Genomic DNA, 22657 nt, shown 5'->3' on the forward strand with positions numbered 1-22657 from the left:
GGGTCACGGCCCCGCCTGAGACCAGGGAGGCCTGCGCGGACCGGGAATATTTCCCCAAAGCAGTTCTCTCGCAGGACAGTGTCACCCATGCTGTACGGACACAGCCCCCTGTTGGGGCTGGGTGAGGGCGGCAGCTGCCCTTTCACTTGAAGTACTACAAAATACCGAGATTTGGGATGACTTGAAGGGTACGATGCCCTCCGGGTCGGCTGGAGGGAGGCGCTGACTCCCGCAGTGGGGTCCTCTGGGAATCTCTCGAATTCTGGCAAAGGAGCTGGTATCGCCTGGCCAGCAGATGGGTTGGAAGGTTTCAAATGAATGCCAGCAGTAACCTGGAAATCCAGAGGGGAAAGTCCTTTTTCAAACAAAGTCGCCAGTGCCAACACTTTACCTTTGTCGCCTCAGGGTCATCTGCGCGCAGACCAAGGTGGAGTTCCATCTCAACAATTTCAAAGCGCCAAAGTAGGCACAAGGCTTTTGGTTTTCTCAGTGAGCATTTCTTTTTGTTTTACAGACTCAGAAATTACCATAAAATGAATGCAGATCTTAGCAACTGTTTTCTTGTCCTGCTGAGCAGAATGGCTTAAAATAGTACCCTGCCCCCTTTCCAGTTTGTGGAAGTCCTTTCCTCATATCTTGAGGAGGGCATAACCATTATTCAGCTGTGAATATGATTCAGAACGAACATTTTTTTCATTTGAGCAACCAGTATTTAATTAAAGCCTTCTGTTTGCTGAAAACTGTGCTAGGCACTTTTTTGGAATTAAACTTTTTCTTATGAAAAATGAGCTTTTAATTTCAATAGCAATGTATTCGAAACCAGAAACATTCCCAGTATCTCTTCGAATGGGGGAGATATATTTTCCCATCCTTCGTTTGATAAGACAGATTTTAAAGGTTATAGTGTGATAGTGCTCTGGGGTGTTTTAAGGACAGATGTGTCTGGGAGGATCAGTTTCCATAGTGACTGTGTTGAGGTTATACAGCACAGCCAAAAGTGCACCTGTTGGGGCTACCCAGAATCTCCTCCCTATGCATAGTGTGGTTAGAAGTGAGTTCTGGGGGCCTGCCCGGTGGCTTAGCGGTTAAGTGCACGCGCTCCACTGCTGGTGGCCCAGGTTTGCATCCTGGGCGCGCACCAATGCACGGCTTGTCAGGCCATGCTGGGGCGGCGTCCCATGTAAAGTGGAGGAAGATGGGCACAGATGTTAGCCCAGGGCCAGTCTTCCTCAGCAAAACGAGGAGGATTGGCATGGATGTTAGGGCTGATCTTCATCACACACACACAAAAAATAAATAAAACGTGAAGAAGTGAGTTCTGTTTATGTTTCCTGTAATCAGTAGTAGAGACTTAGTGAGGAGAGGTGTTTTAGAAGTCCTGGCCTTTACTTCAAGGACCTTCATTGATGTCAAGCCATTACTTTAACTGTGGAGAACTCATGGCCGGGCTTCAGTGAATGTCAGAGGCTGATTAACACTCCACTAACTTAAAGGGAGGATGCTTGATCACATAATTTTCCTTTTGAGGTATCTCTAAGCTCTGAGATGTGTGGATCTTATGCCCTTGAGTAAAGTTTAGTTGCTGATCTTTCACCCCTTTCCATCGCACGTGCTTTTTAACTTTTCTTTCATCCTCAATGCTCTTACTTCTTTTTTTCTACCTCCCTGCCCCCACCTTTTTTCTTTTGCCTCTCCTTTCTTACTCTTCTCCTCCTTTCCATACAGGAAGTTTAGTCTCTTGGTACAGTACCTACTTCCTGGTCATGCTTTTTTTTTTATGACTGTTTTTGTATTCTTCAGTAAAGCAAAAATTTCTCTAGAAGGATCTTTTGGAATCTTTATCGTGTGATGCCTATGCCATCTGTTCTGATGGAGAAGAGTCTACTTTTTCTTCTGCAAGTAAGAGAAGTTAATTCTCTAAGTGGTGCCAGGGTGAAAGCCCTAAAGAAGAGAGGCACTGGAGCTATTGGCAGAGGCAGCTGTCCTTCCATCATACTGCTGTTCCCTTGGCCCCGTGCTGCCTCATTGCGGGCACACTGCTCATAGAAGCCCGTCACACCACTGGGTACTTTGCCTGGATATACTTAAAACTATGGTTCAGCACATTCTCTTTCATTAGGAGATAAATTTACTTTGGAAATGAATGGTAATGGCCTAGGAGGAACAAATAAATGCTCTCTTGTTTCTTCCACCCTCTTATGTGAGTTAGTCTCCCCAAAAGAGCATAGTGTGTGTGTTAATGACAAGCTTTGATGAAGACATCAGTACTTTTTCTTCTTCTGAAGCTTATTTTTAAAGGGAACATATTTTTCTTATGGTTTTGCACATGGTAATTTTAAAATACGTATAATCCCAATCCAAGTTTTTGCTCATTCTGAATTTTTCTCCAAAGGGAGTACATAACCTGTTTGTATAGTTTGTGTATTTCTGTCATGCCCACAGGTTGACATGGGATGCCTTGTGTCAAATTTGAGTGGAGAAGTTAGAAAATCAGTTTATCAGCTGATCCTTTGAGTGCTTGGAGGATGTTGTTAGTTTCATTCACCACCTACTGTGTGCTGAACGCTGTGCTAGGCACAGGGCAAGCAACACTGAACAAGACAGACACAGCCCCTGCCTTCCTTGAGCTTACAGTCTGGTGGAGGAGAAAGATATTCATTGGAGAAGTGGTTAGAAGCATGTTCCAAGTGTGTGTGATTTGGGAGAGGGGCAGGGGAGGGACTGGTCTGGGTCATTGGGAAAGGCTTCTTTGAGGAAGAGATTTAAGCAAAGCCTGAAGGATAAATAGAAGCTAGCTAGGTGGCAAGCCAAGGCAGGGGTGCAGATGGAGGCTGTAAGAAAGAACTTTTCAGGCACAGGGAATGTCAGTGTGAAGGCTCTAAAGCAGGATAGAGACTGGTGAGTTTGAGGAAAGGAAAGAAGACCTGCATGGCTGGAGAGCTGAGAAGAGTGAGGCTGCAACAAGGCTGCAGGGGTGGGTGGGAGGCCTGATATTACAGGGCCTCGTAGGCTGGTTTAAACACTGTGGAGTGATTTTGTGTGTGTGTGTGAGAGAGAGAGAGAGAAATGATGAGATTGTTGAAAAGCTTACCTTGGCTGCATTTACTGTATTTTGCCAAATACTGTAGTTATTTTGTGAGCTTCTCTTGCCTCTTGAATTCAACTGATAGGTATCAATTACTGAAAGTTGGAAACGTCATCCAGCCCTGAGAATAGCATCTAAATTGCTTTCATGAGTATACCGCTAAAATACAGAAAGAGAAAGGAAGAAAAGTCTCTGTTCCCTAATATGCTAGGCATACTCAGGTACCCTGTGCTCTTTCAGAGGAAAATTAAAGGAAAAAAAAAGAACTTATGTGTATTTTGTTCAACAGTCCTGAGCCATCCTGCCTTTTGAACAATAGAACATTGGACATTCTGGGATTTAGTGTCAAATCCTCTCTTCAGATATTGGATTAAACCTGGAATGAAAAAGGAATGGATTAAACATGTTACAAACACCTGTATTATGTGAGACATAGTGCTAGGCACTGTATGTTGTTACTTGTATCTTTAGTCAGTCAAGGGATATTATACATGCATGGTTATACATTAACGCTCTATGGTAGAACACTAGTTGAGGAGTCAGAGACCTCAAGTCCAATACCAGCTCTATCGCTGCTGGCTGCAGTCACATTACCATTCTGAGCTTTAGTTCTTCCTCCATAAAAATGATGAGATTTACTAGTTAATAAGAAGAATAGTGAAAAACTTGACACGTATAATGTTCCAGGCACTATTCTAAATGTTTTACATGGATTAGCTCATTTAATCTTTGCAGCAGTATTAAGGAGCAGTTGTCTTTATTATTCCCATTTTCCAGATGAGGACATTGAGACACAGAAAGGTGGAGGAACTGGCCCAAGGTCACACAGTAAGTGGCTCCAGAGTCAGTGTTCCATTACATAATACTTGTAAAGGTCCTTCCTGCTTGATCATTATATAACTCTAGCTGATTCATAATGCACCTATATTTAAAGTATGTTGACCTAGAATAGCAGACTATTTGGGGGTGGACGGTAGGGAGGAGTTAAGGAGGGAGGAAGACTTTGCCCAGTGTTGTGCATATGTTTTGTCACAAGGCAGTCTTCTGAGCTGTGCTGTGAGCTTTCTAGTTTGCAGTTTTAGGTCCCTTTCAGCTGCCCACTCAGCAGATAGGAGGGCTGCTGCTGTGAGCTCCAGCCAGTTGCAGGCTTCTTGGGCTCCTTGAGCAGGTTAGGGCAAAGCACATTGCAGCACTGCATTCCAGCAATAACAAAAGCTTGCATCATGCTGACCAGATGGTTGTCTGAAGAGATGCTATAATTTTGCTTACTCCCCCAGGTGGAGGAAGGTGACTCTTGCCCCTAGTTTGTGCTGTGTAAACAATGCCAAGAGGACATCTGGAATGTGAGTGATCCAGAGCAGGATTCTCATGGTCTCACAACCATTGGTCAACCTTTTTTGTTGTTGTGTTTTAACATCTTTATTGAGATAATAATTTACCTATCATAAATTTTCCCCATTTAAAGTGTACTAGTCAGTGGTTTTTAGTATATTTACAGAGTGTAACCATCACCATAGTCAATTTTAAAACATATGCATTATTCCAAAAAGACACCCAATACCCATTAGCAGTCACTCCCACCCCACCGCTTCTTGCCCTTGGCAACCACTAATCTTCTGTCTGTATAAATTTGCCTTTCTGGACATCTCATATAAATGGAATTATACATTATATAGTCTTTTGTGACTAGCTTCTTTTACCTAGCATAATGTTTTTGGGTTCATCAATGTTGTAGCATGTATCAGTACTTCATTCCTTTTTATTAACAAATAATATTCCATTGTATGGATATGCAATATTTTGTTTACCCTTTCATCAATTAATGGACATTTAGGTTGCTCTATTTTTTTTTTTTTTTTTTTTTTTTTTTTTTTTTTTTTGGTTAGTATGAATAATGGTGCTGTGAACATTTGTGTGTAGTTTTTGTGTGGATGTGTTTTCATTTCTCTTGAGTATAAACCTAGGAGTGGAATTGCTGGATCATATGGTAACTCTTTTAGCAGTTTGGGGAACTGCCAAACTGTTTTCCAAAGTGGCTGCACCATTTTACGTTCTCATCAGTAATGAGAGAAGATTCCTATTTCTCCATATTCTCACCATTACTTGTTATTGTCTGTCTTTTTAAATTATATCCATCCTAGTGAGTGTGCAGTGCTATCTCATTGTGGTTTTGATTTATATTTCCCTAATGACTAATGATGTTGGTTATCTTTTTGTGTGCTTATTAGCCATTTGCATATCTTCTTTGGAGAAATGTCTGTTTACATCCTTTGCTCATTTGTTAATTGAGGTATTTATTTTTTCATCGTGAAATTGTAAGAGTTCTTTATTCTGGATACAGGTTCCTTATCAGATATATGAGTTGCAAATATTTTTTCCTATTCTGTACTGTCTTTCACTTTCTTGATGGTTTCATTTGCAACACAGAAGTTTTTAATTTTGATGTCCAATTTATCAATTTTTTTTAATTGCTTGTGCTTTTAGTGTGATATCAAAAAACCGTTGCCTAACCCAAGGTCATGGAGATTTACTCCTGTGTTTTTTCTAAAAGCTTTTATAGTTTTAGCTGTTACATTTAGGTCTTTGATCCATTTTGAATTAATTTTTGTGTATAATGTGCAGTAAGGGTACAGCTTCATTCTTTGCACGAGGATATCCAATGGTCAACTTTTTATTCATGGTTTCCGTGTCAGGGCCGTGGGCCAGTATATTTGAATGCATAAGTGCAAAAGATTGGAGTCAGAAAGCCATAAGTTCAAACCTCTGCTCTGCTACTTCCTAGTGCTGACACCTGAGTAAGTTACTTAATCTTCCTGAGCCTCAGTTTTAAGATGACAGCAAGAATAATAGTCATACTAAGTTTATTATAAAGATGAAATGGGCAACATATACGAACCTGCCTAGTACATAGTTCACTTAAGGGTAGGTTAATTGGATAGCTGTTTTGATTAATAATGCCAGAAAAATTCAGTTTTTTTGTATTGTCTATGTGCAAATTGTAGTTCCTCATGGCTTCTGAGAGTGTAGGTATCCAGAATTCCTTAAGTCCTCCTTTTGGAAGTTGGAGGGGTATTAATTATAAAGGAAAAGATTCAAATAAACCATCAGAATTTTGGAATTGACTCTGCAGTTGTATGGTAGTCATTCCTTGGGATGAATGATGATTACAGATCATGTAAATCTGTGTACTGCTGGTCTTTACTTTTGCTTCCAGCAAAAATTAATTAATATTCTCTTGAGTAAGGTGATGGTGGGACATATACGAGGCATTGCCCAGAACAAATGAGTATAACAAATAAATATCCAGTTCGGTAGTCCAAGGCACACAGGAGAGGTGACTTACGGTAGCCTCTAACAGAAGGTTCTAAAGAGAATTTGATATAATATACTGTAATTATAGTTACTCTCCTCACCATCTGCATGCCTGACTCCCAACTAGACTGTCACTCTGTGAGGGCTGGGATCGTTTTTTCTCTAAGTCTCCAAGCCTGGCAAATTATAAGTGCTCAAAAAATGCTTTGTTAATTAATTAATGGTAAAGTAAGAAGGCTGTAATTTAGTTAATGCTTGGTTATTATCTGTTGCTTTTAGGGGAGTCTCTTCTTCTTCCCTCCTCCCCAGCTGCAGCAAAACTCTTACTGACTGACCTGGCAGAGGAACCCAAGGCTTTGTTATCCACTGTCCTGTCTGGAGCTCCCCCAGGGAAGCTGAGTTATGGGGAGGGCTCTGATGAGGTGGAGTATGGCCGAGCATGCAGGGCTGGACAGTGGAAAACACCAAGGCTGTGGAGGTCAGGGGTCAATAACTGTGCTTTGCTTCAATTTAAAAATGGTAGTTTTTTTCACTATTAACATGTCTATACAACATCCATAATATAATGTATTATAACGATCATATAATATGTATGGTTATGAACACAGCAACCATAATTTATGGTGAATAAATTAGGTATTGACTCACCACTTCAGAAAGATTGTCAATCCTGTCAAGAAATTTAATCTCACTTTATTTTCTTGACGTTAGTTACTTTCTGTTTAAATAGATTCTGCAAAAGAAGTGAGTTTCCTGTTACTTTGTATTTAGATAGAGATTTAAAGATTTTGAAAGCTGAAAGAGACTACTAGATTCTATTAAGCTCATGCTGTAATTCTGTAGAAAAGGAAACTAGAAAAAAGTTAGGGACTTATTCAGCCTTTTTGCTTCTCTCATTCTATACCTGCTTACTTATGGTCACTATTTTTTTCCTCTTATGTTTGGTGAAAAAGCACCTTTCCTTCACTTTTTTCTTTACTTTTGGCTCATTTCTCTATAATGGATTTAAATAGCCCCTTCTCATGTTTTCTGCCCTTCTACACAGCAGCATTTCATTATGGATTTTTAAAAATTCACAATGTATTAATGTTTTCTTTTTATCTGTTTTTTCTGTTAAACAGTAAGATTGTAAACTTCTGGTTTCCCATAATACCTAATTGGCAAACTTTCTGAAGAAACTCTGATGGGTTTATAGGCAGAGTGATGTACCCTAACATGAGGCTGACATTTCACTTAGTAGGCATCTTACTCGTTTTCCTATTTGAGTGTTGTTATTGGGCCAAGATGGCGTAAGCCCATGGTAGCCTCTCTCCTACTGATTACAACTAAAAACTCTGAACAAAGTACTAAAAGCAACTACCTGAGGACTCTGAAAAGTAAAAAATAGCAGACAGACTGTAGAGAGAAGACAAAACTTGAACAACCAGCATGATAAAGATTAACACCCTGGAAACAAATGGAAAGGTAGAGATTCTTGGCAGAGAAATATAAACTATTAAAAAGGACTAAATGGACATTTTAGAATAAAAAATGCAATATCTGAAATTTTTTAAAAAATCACTCAGCAGATGGGCTCAATAGAATACAGATGACACAGGAAAAAATCTGTGAACTTGAAGATAAATCAAGAGAAATTATCCAGTCTGAAGAATAGAGAAAAAAAAGATTGAGAAAAAAAGATGAATAAAGCCTCAGGGATCTCTAGGTCAGTAAGAAGAGATCTAACATTCTGGCATTGGAGAAAGGAGAAGGGGAAGTGAGGAAGATATTGGTGAAGAAAAAGCATTTTTTTTTTCGGTGGGGAAGACCAGCCCTGAGCTAACATCTGATGCCAGTCCTCCTCTTTTTGTTTTTTGTCTGCTGAGGAAGATTGGCCCTGGGCTAACATCCGTGCCCATTTTCCTCTACTTTATATGGGACGCCGCCACAACATGGCTCGACAAGCAGTGCGTTGGTGCACGCCCGGGATCCGAACCGGCGAACCCCGGGCCGCCACAGCGGAGCGTGTGCACTTAACCGCTTGTGCCACCGGGCTGGCCCCAAGGAAGAGCATTTTAAAAAAATAACTGAAAACTTCCCAAATTAGGTGAAAGCTACAAATTTACAGATTTAAGAAGCTCAGCAAACTCCAAGAAGTATAAACTCAGAGGAAGATGTACCTACACACATCATGATAAATCTGCTGAGAACTAAAAAAAAAAGTCAAAAGTAGCAAGAGTGGAAAGACACAATACAAATAGGGAAACAACGATTTCAATATCTGGGATTTCTTATCAGAAAACATGGTGGCTCGAAGGCCGTGGAACAGCATCTTTAAAGTGCTGATAGAAAAGAATTGTCAACACAGAATTCTGTATCCAATGAAATCTTTAAGAGTTAAGGCAGGGGCCGGCCCTGTGGCGTAGTGGTTAAGTGCACGAGCTCCGCTGCTGGCGGCCCAGGTTCGGATCCCGGGTGCGCACCGAGGCACCGTTTGTCAGGCCATGCTGTGGCGGCGTCCTATATAAAGTGGAGAAAGATGGGCACAGACATTAGCCCAGGGCCAGTCTTCCTCTGCAAAATAGAGGAGGATTGGTGTGGATGTTAGCTCAGGGCCGATCTTCCTCACACAAAAAAAGGGCAAAATAAAAACATCTTTAGCTGAAGGAAAACTATAATAAAGAAATGCTAAAGGCAGTTCTTTAAGCTGAAGGAAAATGATATCAGGGAAAGCATAGAACATCAAGATTAAAGGAAGAGCAACATAAATGATAAATATCTGGGTAAATATTATAGACTTTTTCTCATGTTAAGTTCTTTAAAATGTGTATGACTATTAGAAGCAAAAATTATAACAGTGTCAGTGGGGGTGTTCATTGTATGTAAATACAATACGTATGATGACTGTAACATAAAGGGGGAAGGCTAAAAGGACTTATATGGTTTAAGCCTTGTATGTTTTATTTGAAATGGTAAAATATTCTAAGTAGGCTGAAATGTTAGATATGTATTTCATAAGCCCTAGAGCAACCAATGAAAAAATACCAGGAGATACAGCAAAAAATCCAATAGGTAGATTAAAATAGAATCATATAATTTAAAAGAAGGCAGAAGGGCTGGCCACATGGCTTAGCGGTTTGGTGCGTGAGCTCTGCTGCTGGTGGCCCGGGTTTGGATCCCGGGTGTGCACTGACGCACTGCTTCTCCGGCCATGCTGAGGCCACGTCCCACATACAGCAACTAGAAGGATGTGCAGCTGTGACATACAACTATCTACTGGGGCTTTGGGGGGAAAAAGATAAATAAAATTATGAAAAAAAAAAAAAAGAAGGCAGGAAAGGGAGGAACAAAGTAATCAAAAAAAAAACCCAGGAAAAAACAGGAAGCAATCATAAAAATGAAACAGGGGCTCTAACTCCAACCGTATTGATAATATATTAAATGTAAGTGGTCTAAACAGATGAATTAAAAGACACTGATTGTCAGATAGGATAAAAAAACCAGCCCAGGGGCCCGCCTGGTGCTGCAAGTGGTTAAGTGCGAGCGCTCTGCTGCAGCGGCCCGGGGTCTGCCGGTTCTGATCCTGGGTGCGCACCAACGCACTGCTTGTTAAGCCATGGTGTGGCGATGTCCCATATAAAGTAGAGGAAGATGGGCATGGATGTTAGCCCGGGGCAGTCTTCCTCAGGAAAAAGAGGAGGATTGGCAGATGTTAGCTCAGGGCTGATCTTCCTCACAAAAGAAAAAAAAAAAAAAAACCAGCCCAAACTATATGCTGTCTATGAAAAACTTACTTTAAATATAGAGATATAGATAGATTAAAAATAAAAGGATGTATGAACATACATGTAAAAATCCTCAGCAAAATATGAACAAATCAAATCCAAAAATGTATAAAAAGAAGTGTACACCATAACCAATTAGAATTTATCCCAGGTATGCCAGGCTGGTTCAACATTTGAAAATCAGTTAATGTAATCCCTCACATTAACAGACTATAGAAAAGAAAAATCACATGATCTTATCAATAGATACAGAAAAAGCATTTGACAAATCACTCATTCATGATAAAAACTGACTAAACTAGGAATGGGGGAAGAACTGTCTCAACTTGATGAAGACTATCTGCAAAAACCCTACAGCTGACGTCATACTTAATGGTGAGAAACTAGAAGCTTTCCCACGAAGATCAGGTACAAAGCAAGGATGTCTCCTCTTGCCACTCTTTTTTAACATCAGACTGGAAGTCCTTGCTAAAAGAATAAGGCAACAAAAGGAAATAAAAATTTTTAAAAAAGGAAAAGATTGGGAAGGCACACATAAAACAGTCTTTGTTCACAGAAGAATTGATCACCTATGTAGAAAAGCCAAAAGAATTGACAAAAAAACTGGCTATAAGCGATTATAGCAAGGTTGTAGGGTACAAGGTTAATGTGCAAAAGTCAATTGCTTTCCTATATACCAGCAATGAATAAGTGGAATTTGAAATTTAAAACACAATACCATTTACATTAGTACCTCCAAAAATGAAATACTTAGGTATAAATCTAACAAAATAAGTACAAGATCTGTATGAAGAAAACTACAAAACTGGTGAGTGAAATCAAAGAAGAACTAAATAAATGGAGAGACATTTCATGTTCATGGATAGGGAGACTCAATATTGTCAAGATGTCAGTTCTTCCCACCTTGATCTCTAAATTCAATGCAATCACAGTCAAAAATCCCTGTAAGTTACCCACATTCAAAAAAGTGAATCCAGATCAGATCTTACACCTTGCACCAAAATTAACTCAAAATGGATCCTAGACGTAAATGTAAAATGCAAACAACTATAAAACTCCTAGAAGATAACATAGGAAAAAACCCAGATGACCTTGGGTATTTTGATGCTGTTTTAGATACAATCCAAAAGACACAATCCATGAAAAAAATAATTGATAAGCTAGACTTCATTAAATTAAAAACTTCTGCTCTGTGAAAGACAACATCAAGAGAATTAGAAGACAAATCACAGACTGAGAGAAAATATTTGTAAAAGACACATCTGATAAGAGGACTGTTACCCAAAATATACAAAAAACTTAAAACTCAACAATAACCAAAGAAAAAACTCGATTGCAAAATAGATCAAAGACCTTAACAGACACCTTACTAAAGAAGATATACAGATGGCAAATAAGCATGTGAAAAGTAGCTCCACATCATATGTCATCAGGGAAATGCAAATTAAAGCAACAATGGGGGTGTTCATTGTATGTAAATACAATACATATGATGACTATAATGCCTACGTGCCATTAACCAATGCCAATGCCTATAGCCACTGCATGCCTATCAGAATGGCCAAAATCCAGAACCCTGTCAACACCAAATGCTGACAAGAGTGTGGAACAATAGGAAATACATTTCTAATGGGAATGCAAAATGGTGCAGCCACTTTGAAAGACAGTTTGGCAGTTTCTTACAAAACTAAACATACTCCTACCATATGATTCAGCAATAGCATTCCTTGGTACTTACCCAAAGGGGTTGAAAACTTATGTCCACACAGAACCCTATACAAAGATCTTTATAGCAGCTTTATTCATAATTGCCAAAACTTGGAAGCAACCAAGATGTCCTTCAGTAGATGAATGGATAAATAAGCTGTGGTACATCCAGCTGATGGAATATTGTTCAGTGCTTAAAAGAAATGAGCTGTCGAGCCCTGAAAAGACATGGAGGAACCTTAAAGGCGTATTACTAAGTGAAAGAAGCCAGTCTGAAAAGGCTATGTACTGAATGATTCCAACTATGTGACATTCTGGGAAACGCAAAACTATGGAGGCAAGAAAAAGATAAGTGGCTGCTGGGGGGCAGAGGTTGTGATAGGAGATGAATAATGATGGATATATATCATTATACATTTGTCCAAACCCACAGAGTGTACAACACCAAGAGTGAACACTAAGGTAAACTGTGAACTTTGGGTGATTATGATGTGTCAGTGTAAATGGTAAAAAAATGTACCATTCTGGTGAGTGGTGTTGATAATGGGGAAAGCTATGCAGCTGTCGGGGCAGGGGACATGTGGGGAGTCTCTTTATCTCCCTCTCAATTTTGTTTTAAACCTAAAACTGCTATAAAAAATAAAAGTCTTTTAAAAAAGGTAAGAAAAAAAGATAGGAAAATGTGTACCATGCAAAACTAACCAAAAGAATGCTGAATTGGCTATATTAATATTAGACAAAGTAAACTTCAGAACAGGGAAAATTGCAAGAGATAAAGAAGACAACGCATAATTATAAAAGGGTCATTTCATCAAAAAGACATAGGAATCCTAAATGTATACATCTAAAAACAGAACGTCAGAATATACGAAGCAAAAACTTGTAGAACTGAAAGGAGAAATAGATCCACAATTATACTTGAAAACGTCAACATTCTTCCCTCAGTAATTCATAGACTAAGTAGACAGTAAATCATCCAAAAATGTAAAAGATCTGAACACTATCAACCAACTTGACTTAATTGACAGTTTAGAATAATCCCCCAAGCAACAGCAGAATACTACTTTTTTTTCAAATGCATATGGAACATTCACTAAGATTGACCATGTTCTGGGCCATGGTAGAAACGCTGCCAAATTTAAAAGAATGTTCTGTGTCTTTAATAGAAGTAAACTAGAAATCAATGACAGAAAGATGTGGGAAATCCCCAAATACTAGGAAGTTAAATGGTACACTTCTAAGTAACTTGTGGGTCAAAAAGCAAGTCTCCAAGAAAATTAGAAAATATTTTCTACTTAAAATAAAAACACAACAGTGGTTGGCCAGTGGTGAAATGTAGAGGGAGGACTTGACTACAAAGGGGTAGTACAAGGGGAATTTGAGGGGAAGATAATGGAATTTTCTTGTATTTTGATCATTATGGTGGTTCTTAAAGGACTATGCATTTATCAAAACTCAGGACTGTTAATCAAAGAAGAAATTTCACTGTGTGTAAATTTAAAAATAAGTATTAAAAAAAAATTTAAGTATCTTTTTAATGGAGTACAGTCTTTTTGGGTTTTTTTTTGTTTTTTTAGTGATATGTTTAGATGAGCTGTTGTCACAAGGCTGCTGAGTAAAAGAGAAGGGAAACTACAGTATTTTTTAGTCAGACAGAAGTATGACTCACAAGTAATCACTTTTTTAGTTTGGATCTTTAAAAGAATAAGAACATCACCATTTAGAAATTTTGATTTAAAAATAGTGGCTGTTGTGAGATAAAAAAGGAAGAAAATATAGTGCATTTTAGATCTAAATATAAGTGCATTTTTAGAAGAAAATTATGCTCATTGAAAAAAGATTTGTTGTTCAACATTAGTTGAACTGAAAAAAGTGAATTTTGCAAACGATTGCTGTAAATTAAGTATGGAAAGACATTTGTACAGTGTGAGAAAAGAACAAGCTGGTAACAGTTTTGGAATAATGGTCTTCAAATCTTCTTTAATTTCTTTGAATAATGTTTTGTAGTTTTCAGAGTATAAGTCTTATACTTTTAAGTTTATTTCTAAATATTTTATTCTTTTTGATGTTGTAAATAGAATTGTTAATTTCATTTTCGATTTTTCGTTGCAACTGTAAAGAAATAAAAGTGTTTGTATATCGGTCTTATATCTTGCAACCTTGCTGAACTCATTTTTCTAATAGTTTTTTTGTGGATTCTTTAAGGTTTTGCTTTGTTTTCTTAATATACAAGAGCATGTCTGCTAATAGAGGTAGATTTGCTTCTTCCTTTCTAATCTGGATGCCTTTTATTTCATTTTGTACCCTAATTGCCCTGGCTAGAACCTCCAATATAATCTTGAATAGAGACTGATGAGGCTTGTGCAGAGATAGTCAGGGATGACATTTTAGGAAGAAGAGCCAGCTTGAGCAAAAGTCCAGAAGCAGGAATACAGCAAGTAAGTTTGGTTTGACTAGAATATAGATTGTGTAAGGGAACTTGATAAGATGTATATTTTGACTGGATACAATTTGTCCCCTGAAATTCTCCTAAGTAAAAGTAGTTAGACTCTTGAATGTTTTAAGATTACTCATTGCAGTGGATCAATACTAAATAGTAAGTCAAAGTTACCTTTTCCTGGGTGTCACATGACCCTGGGCAGGCTTATTAGACAGTACTCTGTATGACGTTGGAAGGGCAATATGATATTTTGCCTCCTATCTAAGTTTGGGATAATTTTCCTAACCACAGAGGCAGAGAGCAAGTGTGTGATAACAATAATGTTCAGGAACCAATAATCTTTTATCTTAGAAAAATTAAAAACAACAGATTATTAGTACTATATTAGGGAAAAAAGAGAATAAAAATCATCAGTAACCCCATTACCTAGAGAACATCACTATGTTTGTTGCTGATCCTTCCAGACTTCTATACGTTTTGTGACTAAAAATATATGCCTGTGTGCGTGGGTGTTTTTAATTTTACAAAAATCAAACCTAGAGGTCTTTTCTAACCTACTTCTTGCCCTTAGAGTTTCCCCTGGGTTGTAAGCTGCTTGGAGCTGGGACCCAGCAGCCTTGTTAGATCCTATTCCTATGTCCTGGGAGGCACCTCTCGTGCAGGCAGTACCTGAGACCATGCTCTTGCTTGTTTTTAGGTTGGCAGCCTCGATGGTTCCTTCTCTGTGGGGGGATATTATCCTATTATGATTCTCCTGAAGATGCCTGGAAAGGTTGCAAAGGGAGCATCCAAATGGCGGTCTGTGAAATTCAAGGTGAGAAACCGAGAGACTTGCAGCTTTTATTTTTCTTTGCGTCTCCCCCCGCCCCACAAAATGAAAAAGCCCTGACCTCTGTGTGCCTTTCTCTCCTGCTTCCGTAATACAAAGATACATAATATTATGATCCAAAAGAAAGCCTTGCAAATAAGACCTAAAACTGCAACCAGTGTTTACAAGGAGGTTGATTAAGAGGTAGTCAAAATAAACAAGAGCAATGTGCTTAACCATACATCTAGTGCTCATTCCTTAGTCACCTGCTCACCTGGGGCCAGGGGCTATTTGTAAATCTTATTAAGTCTTTTTACTGCAGCAGCAAACACTTCTGTGTTTAAATCAGGACATGCACACCTTTTCGCCACCACCACATGCTCAAAACAAAACAAGCAAACACCTAACAGACCTACAAATAGCCTTTACTTCTTGGTTTGGGGAAATAACCAAGATTACTGAAAAGATGTAGTTCAGAAACAGATTAGAAGGGAATTTGGGGGGTAGAGGATGAAGGAGAATGTAGTTTGCTTGTTTATTCTCCTGAAGGGCTCTGAGAGAATTCTCACACTTTTGATCTGACTTATGAAGGAAAGTAGAAGAGGAAAAATATTGTGTTCTTGATTGCTTTCCAGTAAACTCGAGGAGATAAAGAGCATGCCTTTCCTTGTTGGCATGCAAGCCTTTTTGGCCTCAGAGCAGCATATTTTACATACATAAGCCAAAAGAGAGATTCCCTCTCGATTCTGATAAAAGATGCTGAGGAGAACTGGGCAATTCTTTTTTAGGCCAAAGTCTTGGTAATACCTTGGGGCCACTTGCAGAGTTTTCCCTCGTCATCAGCAGAGGCATCTAGGAAGAGATAAATAAACTAGCTGGCATCCTCTCTTCAAAGAAGCCTTCAGTGACTGGCACCAGTTGAGCTCAAGAATTTGGGTGGGGTAGAGGCTGCCCAGATAGGAGTCTTCTAGGTTTCTGACCTCCCTCTGCCTCGCTCCCAGTTCATTCTGTAGATAACACACGCATGGATCTGATAATCCCTGGGGAACAGTATTTCTACCTGAAGGCCAGAAGTGTGGCGGAGAGACAGCGGTGGCTGGTAGCCTTGGGGTCAGCCAAGGCTTGCCTGACAGACAGTAGGACCCAGAAGGAAAAAGGCAAGTATTGATTGTCCTCTGGTCTGGGAACCTTAGGAATCACCCATTGGCATCTCTGGGTTCCCGTATTTGTTATCTTGCCTCTGACCACCTAGCTAGCTTTTTGTATCCTTCAAATGCTTTATATCTCAGTGGAATTTAAACCATGGTCTATATCTAACTCTTCTTTCTTAGCATATCATAGTAGAAAGAGTGCAGGCTTTGGAGCCAGAAACACTGGGTTCAAACCATGGCTTTGCAGGTTACTCGCTTTGTGACCTTGGCATAGGTCAGCTAACCTCTCTAATCCTCAGTTTCCTCATGTTTAAAAAGAGGTAATAGGGGCCGGCCAGGTGGCGCAAGTGGTTAAGTGCTCACACTCCGCTTCGGCGGCCCAGGGTTCGCAGGTTCAGATCCTGGGCGCGCACCGACGCCCCGTTTGTCAAGCTGTGCTGTGGCAGCGTCCCATATAAAGTAGAGGAAGATGGGCACGGATGTTAGCTCAGGGCCAGTCTTCCTCAGCAAAAAGAGGAGGATTGGCAACGGTTGTTAGCTCAGGGCTGATCGTCCTCAAAAAAAAAAAAAGAGGTAATAACCAACCTACCTTAGAAGGATTACCATGAGGATTAGTGATGATATGAAACTGTCTGGTCCCTGGGCTGGCACAGAGTTGACCTTTGGTAAAGAGTAGCTGAGCCGGAGAAGCCTTGGATCAGGGGGCTTTCCACAGTAACACTTTGCTTTCCTCTCCCTTCCCTGGGGTGGGATGGATACTTAATTGTCAGGTTGCTACTGCTTAATGTTCATTAACTCGGTATCATTAGGTCTCCTGAGAAACATGGCACAACTTTCTGTTTGGACTGGGTCAAGAATGTCAGGGCCTACTGCCTGAGCCTTAGTCGCCGCCTTACCAGCTGCTTAGCCCAATATGTACACCTAAGAGGTTGGTGGGAGAGGCGCCTCCGGGAAAAAGTGTTTCAGGGAACCTTTCTCATGACAGATGTGCTTAACAGAAAAATTGGCCTCTTTGTTGGTTGTTTTTTAATGCTAAATCAGGACCAAATTCTAGACACTGTCAGCTTTGACTCAGGTCAGGTGATAAACATACAGCTTTTTAATGGAGAAGAAAACAGAGATGGTAATGATTGTAGCTGAGCCCTCAGCACCAGGGTGGCTGGAGTGCCAGGGTAACGAGGGAGCAGCAGGTGCACGGAGGGTGCCATTAGCCTTGACAGGCAGCTTGCTGGACCAGTCCTCTGAATTAACAAACCATCTTATTAGTGGTACTTGCATGCTACAGAACAGTGTTTCCCATTATTGAGCACTGTATTAGCAGGGAGATAGCCATGACTCTATTTTACAGATAGGGAAAACTGTGGCAGAACTGAGACTAAAACTCTGAACCCTTGACTCTGCTCCCAGTTCTGACACAAGTGGATCAGAAATATGCTGTATCCTTCCTGTACTGGTGATCATTCAATATGTTGGCTCAAGAAATAATGTAGATTACGTCAGAAGACTGAAAATCTCCTTTATCTGTTTTTCTTCTCCCCCATCTTCACCTGATCATATCTGTAACCCATACTATAAACATCTGACTTGAGGCATAGGTGATATATTCCGCTATCTGTATAGTATACTAACTAGTAAGTCATTTGTTCATTCTGGTAATTACATTATCATCATTTTGTTATTTAGAGTTTGCTGAAAACACTGAAAACTTGAAAACCAAAATGTCGGAACTAAGACTCTACTGTGACCTCCTTGTCCAGCAAGTAGATAAAACAAAAGAAGTGACCACAACTGGTGTGTCCAATTCCGAGGTAAAATATTATTTGTCCTAGTCATGTGAAAGTAGCACCAGATGTGCCTACAGGTGATGCTTACTCTTACGTGATCCCTGACTGTCTTGGAAATTACTATTTTTCAGAGGAAAAAGGTAACAGAAGAAAGGTACAAAGAGAAGAAATGTGTGAGTTTCAGCATGTGGAAGCATATACAGTCATGCGTTGCTTAATGACAGGGGTACATTCTGAGAAATATGTCATTAGGCGATTTTGTCATCATATGAACATCAGAGTGTACTTATAGAAACCTAGATGATATAGCCTACTACACACCTAGGTTGTATGGTACTAATCTATGGGACCACCGTCGTATATGCAGTCTGTTGTTGACTGAAACATTGTTGTACGGCACATGACTGTAGTTTTCCTTCCTGGAATAAATTCAGGATTAATTCATTGATAACATTTGGAACCTTGAACTTTAGTACTGATGTACTAAAATATGTTTCTCCCCAGTTTGCATCACTTTTTAAAATGCAATCTTACCTGTCTAGCAGAGCTGTTTCTATAGGTGTGGCTACTAAGATGCCAGCATTGTGTCTGTCAGTAATGCGTATCTGTTACCTTTGATGAGACTGTAACAAGATTTTATTTCACCATAGTAATTGTTGTGCTTTAGTACAGACTAGTGCTTTCAAACATGGAGACACAGCTTTTTTTCTCTCCATCATCAGCAAGGATTGTGATTTTTAACTTTTATTAATAAAGTTGTCATTCACTCATCTTAAAACATATATTAATATAAGATCTGTGTATTGAATGGCTCACGTTAACCAGAGAGGGTCTCTGCTCTGCTCTCAAAGAAGTTATAATCTAAAAAACAATGTCTATAAAATGAAGAATCTGAAGATTATAATTAATGATTTTAAGTTACTTTTCTTAGGTAGTAGAAGAATACTGAGCTATTGGTAGTATATGTGCTTCGAGTTTTTCTGATGAAGGTGATTTAACTCACTTGCATTTACTTCCTTTTGATCTCTCTGATTCTTTCAGCAACTGCCTATTGTGTACAAGACACTGTGCTGGGGTAGGGGGAGGGGAGAGTACCAAAAAACAGTTCAGTCCTCCTCTTAGGATGTTTATTGTCTAGAGCACTGATTCTCAACCCAGAGCAGTTTTGCCCATCGGATGACATTTGGTAGCGTCTGGAGACATTTTTGGTTGTCACAACTGAGGGAGTGCTTTTGGCATCTAGTGGGTAGAGGCCAGGATGCTGCCTAACATCCTACAATGGACAGGGGAGCCACTCTCCCTACTTCCCCCACTCCAGAAATTAGCCAGCCCCAAATGTCAGTGGTACCAAGGTAGAGAAGCCCTTGTCTAGAGGGAAGGGTAAATGTGAACACAGCAATTTTTAATTCAAGAAAGTGCTTATAATAAGTACCTAGGAACTGAAACTGTGGTTGTGATGTGATTTATAAGAAATATATATTTGGTCTTTGCCCAGTTCCTGGCATAGAGTTCCTAAAACCCTTGGGATTTCTTGTGATAAGTGAGATAAAGGTGTCTTTTGTTATGTTAATGAGGTGACTTTTGTAAAGTGCCTAAGGACAGCCTATGACAGTGGACCCTAACATGTGATTAGAGGGTTGGAACTTTCAGTCATACCCCCCTACCTCCTGGAAGGGGAGAGGGGCTGAAGATTGAGTTCAGTCACCAATGGCCAATGATTTAATCAATCCTGCCTATGTAATGAAGCTTCCATAAGCCAAAGGATGAGGTTCAGAGAGTGCCTGAGTTGGTGAACAGGTGAAGATTCGGGGAAAGTGGTGTGCTCAGAGAGCATGGAAGCTCCGAACCCATTCCCACATGCCTTGCCCTATGCATCTCTTCCATCTGGCTGTTCCTGAGTTATATCCTTTTATAGTAAACTGGTAATCTAGTAAGTAAAATGTTTTTCTGAGTTCCATGAGCCGCTCTAGCAAATTAATCAAATGCAGGGAGGGGGTTGTTGAAATCTCCAATCTGTAGTGGGTCAGTCAGCACAGGTGACAACCTGGACTTGCCATTGGTGTCTGAAGTGGAGGGTGGGGAGCAGTCTTATAGGACTGAGCTCTTAACCTGTGAGATCTGATGCTATCTCAGGTAGATAGTGTCAGAATTTAGTTGAATAATAGGACAGCTGGTGTTGGAAAATTGTTTGATGTTGCGGGGGAAAAAAACACACATTGTAATTGATGTCAGAATCATAGTGATCCACAACCAGTAACATCACCTGCTAGCTTGTTAGAAATACAAAATTGAAGAAAATATAGAGGCCACTGGAAAAGAACAAAATTCAACTGAGTAAATTTTAGAGATCTTATTGGCTTTCTTCAGCAATTCATGAATCAAGCAGCATCCAATCTAGCAGATAGAAATGAGCTCTGAAGAGCTACGCAAGGCTAGAGATTTTTATAGACCGAAGTGAGCAGGAACAAGGAAGTTAACCTGGGCATTTGCCGACTGGGTAAAGCAGAGTTACTTTCCTTATGTGGAGCAAAGGGCAGTCTTGGAGCCAGGTTAGGTAACTAGTGCTGAGCAGGGAAGTGCTGGTTGGTTGACCTAAGCCTTCTCTTTCTGTGGGAGCTGAGCATAGAAACTTAGTTAAGTTTTTGATTTGCTGATGTGAGGCTTAGCATGAGCGACTCCATCTTGGGCCAAGTCTGGTTACTTTAATACCACTGAGACGTGGTTACCGTACTCTCTAGTCAAGGTGTGGCCTCAGTTTCCTAAACGACTTATTAATATCAATATCCAGAGGAAAAACACCCTGAACAAGTAAAATAACTTGGAGAAAAAAAATGATTAGCTGTTCAAAGGAATTCCAGTTGCTGACACCCCTTAGACTCGCCTGTACTGAAAGCCAAAAAACCCATTCTGAAAGCAAACAATGCATGATTTGTGGTTTCTAATGCTTCTATCCTAGAACCTTATTTTACTCAGGTAATGGGAGACGTTTTTCCATTGATCCCTCTGGTCTTCAGTCTGTGTGATTCCCTGTTTCATGTCTGCCACCCCTTATAGACTGGAAACTCCATGAGGGCTCTGTGCCCAGCACCTGCCACAGTGCTGGCATATAATATTGTTGAGTTGAAAGAGGTTGTTGCCTTCAGCTGGAGCGGTGGGTGAGTGTGAAGGATCAGATTGAGGGTAAGGCTTGTGTATGGTTAATAGATAAATTGGACTCATTCAGTCTTTTTCTTCTGTAATTGATGTACAAATTTTTCCAGCAGAATAGGTGGGTACATATGTTGTGGATAAAAACCTCTAAAGACATCCCACCATTGGGCTTTTTCTTTTTTGGCAAGGTAAAGGAGTCTTCCACTCTGGTTGTTTCCTAGGAGGGAATTGATGTGGGAACTCTGCTAAAATCAACCTGCAATACTTTTCTGAAGACTTTGGAAGAATGCATGCAGATCGCAAATGCAGCCTTCACCTCGGAGCTGCTGTATCGCACACCCCCAGCATCACCACAGCTGGCCATGCTCAAGTCCAACAAGGTAACAATCCAGCTCAGCTTGGCTGCCCCATGGCATAATGAAAAACTGAAAGTTAAGAAAGTGGTATTCTGAGCTATGTTCTCCATCACCATTTGGCAACTGATAAAGACATATTTTTAGTGGACTTTCCTTTATGTCCACTTTTTTTTTTTTTTTTTTTTTTGTGAGGAGATCAGCCCTGTGCTAACATCCGCCAATCCTCCTCTTTTTTTGCTGAGGAAGACGGCCCTGGGCTAACATCTGTGCCCATCTTCCTCCACTTTATATGGGACGCCGCCACAGCATGGCTTGCCAAGCAATGCGTCAGTGCGCACCCGGGATCCGAACCAGCGAACCCCGGGCCGCCGCAGCGGAGCGCGCGCACTTAACCACTTGCGCCACCGGGCCGGCCCTATGTCCACTTTTATATCTGCCCTCAGTCCACTATATCTAGTCAGTTTTCACAATTTTACCACCTAAACGTGTCTCTGATGTCTCTTCTCCAGCCTCCTTGTCCAGTGAGTCTTGCTGAGATTTGTGGTAGCCTTCTAACTAGTCGCCTTCAGCCTCACCCTTCCAGGCAACTGATGGTATTTCTACTCATACAGTGTAAATTGGGCCACTTTACCTAGACTTTTCAGTGGCTCCCTCATTGCCTACAGGTTAAAGTCAAAACTTCTTAGCCCCTTCCTTCATCCTAGCTTCTTTCTCTGTCATTACCTGGCTTGAACATATTAACTGCTTGTAGCTCCCCCCACATCTTTGTGACACTTCCCAGTGCCAGGAATGCCCTTATCACCTATCTTTCCCTGCTTAGCTCTTATTTGTCCTTCAGGATTTAATCTCTTCTTTCCTGATTCCCTAAATTGCGCTAAGAGCTCCTCCTCTATGCATACCCCTATTTTAGCTTTACTCTATATTGAAATTACCTTAAGGGGAGGAACCCCATACTAGTTACCTTTATACTTCCAGTGTTTGATACAATGTTGCATTATAGTTTGATATTTATTAGTGTTTGATGAGCATAACTGAAATTACAAGAAAGCCAACCACCAAGGGTTTGGCTATGATAATTAGGTCCTTCGAAAGATCATCTT

The 22657-nt window shown here is 40.1% G+C and overlaps 1 protein-coding gene across 3 annotated transcripts in view; it reads left to right on the forward strand.

Moving 5' to 3' along the window:
* The window catches only part of PLEKHA8 (pleckstrin homology domain containing A8), a 47598-nt gene that overhangs the window by 485 nt on the left and 24456 nt on the right, over window positions 1-22657 (forward strand). The window contains exons 1-5 of one of the 3 annotated variants that reach the window (XM_058527644.1): window positions 85-462; window positions 15006-15122; window positions 16118-16273; window positions 17951-18075; window positions 21423-21581. In XM_058527644.1, the coding sequence (XP_058383627.1) occupies window positions 315-462; window positions 15006-15122; window positions 16118-16273; window positions 17951-18075; window positions 21423-21581 (705 nt within the window). In that variant the 5' untranslated portion in view covers window positions 85-314. Of the gene's footprint in view, window positions 1-84; window positions 463-14210; window positions 14307-15005; window positions 15123-16117; window positions 16274-17950; window positions 18076-21422; window positions 21582-22657 lie in introns of those variants that run through there. The other 2 variants (XM_058527658.1, XM_058527653.1) reach the window with 2 other exon arrangements.

This window comes from Diceros bicornis, chromosome 3, assembly GCF_020826845.1.
Source record: "Diceros bicornis minor isolate mBicDic1 chromosome 3, mDicBic1.mat.cur, whole genome shotgun sequence".
Taxonomy (NCBI): Eukaryota; Metazoa; Chordata; class Mammalia; order Perissodactyla; family Rhinocerotidae; genus Diceros; species Diceros bicornis.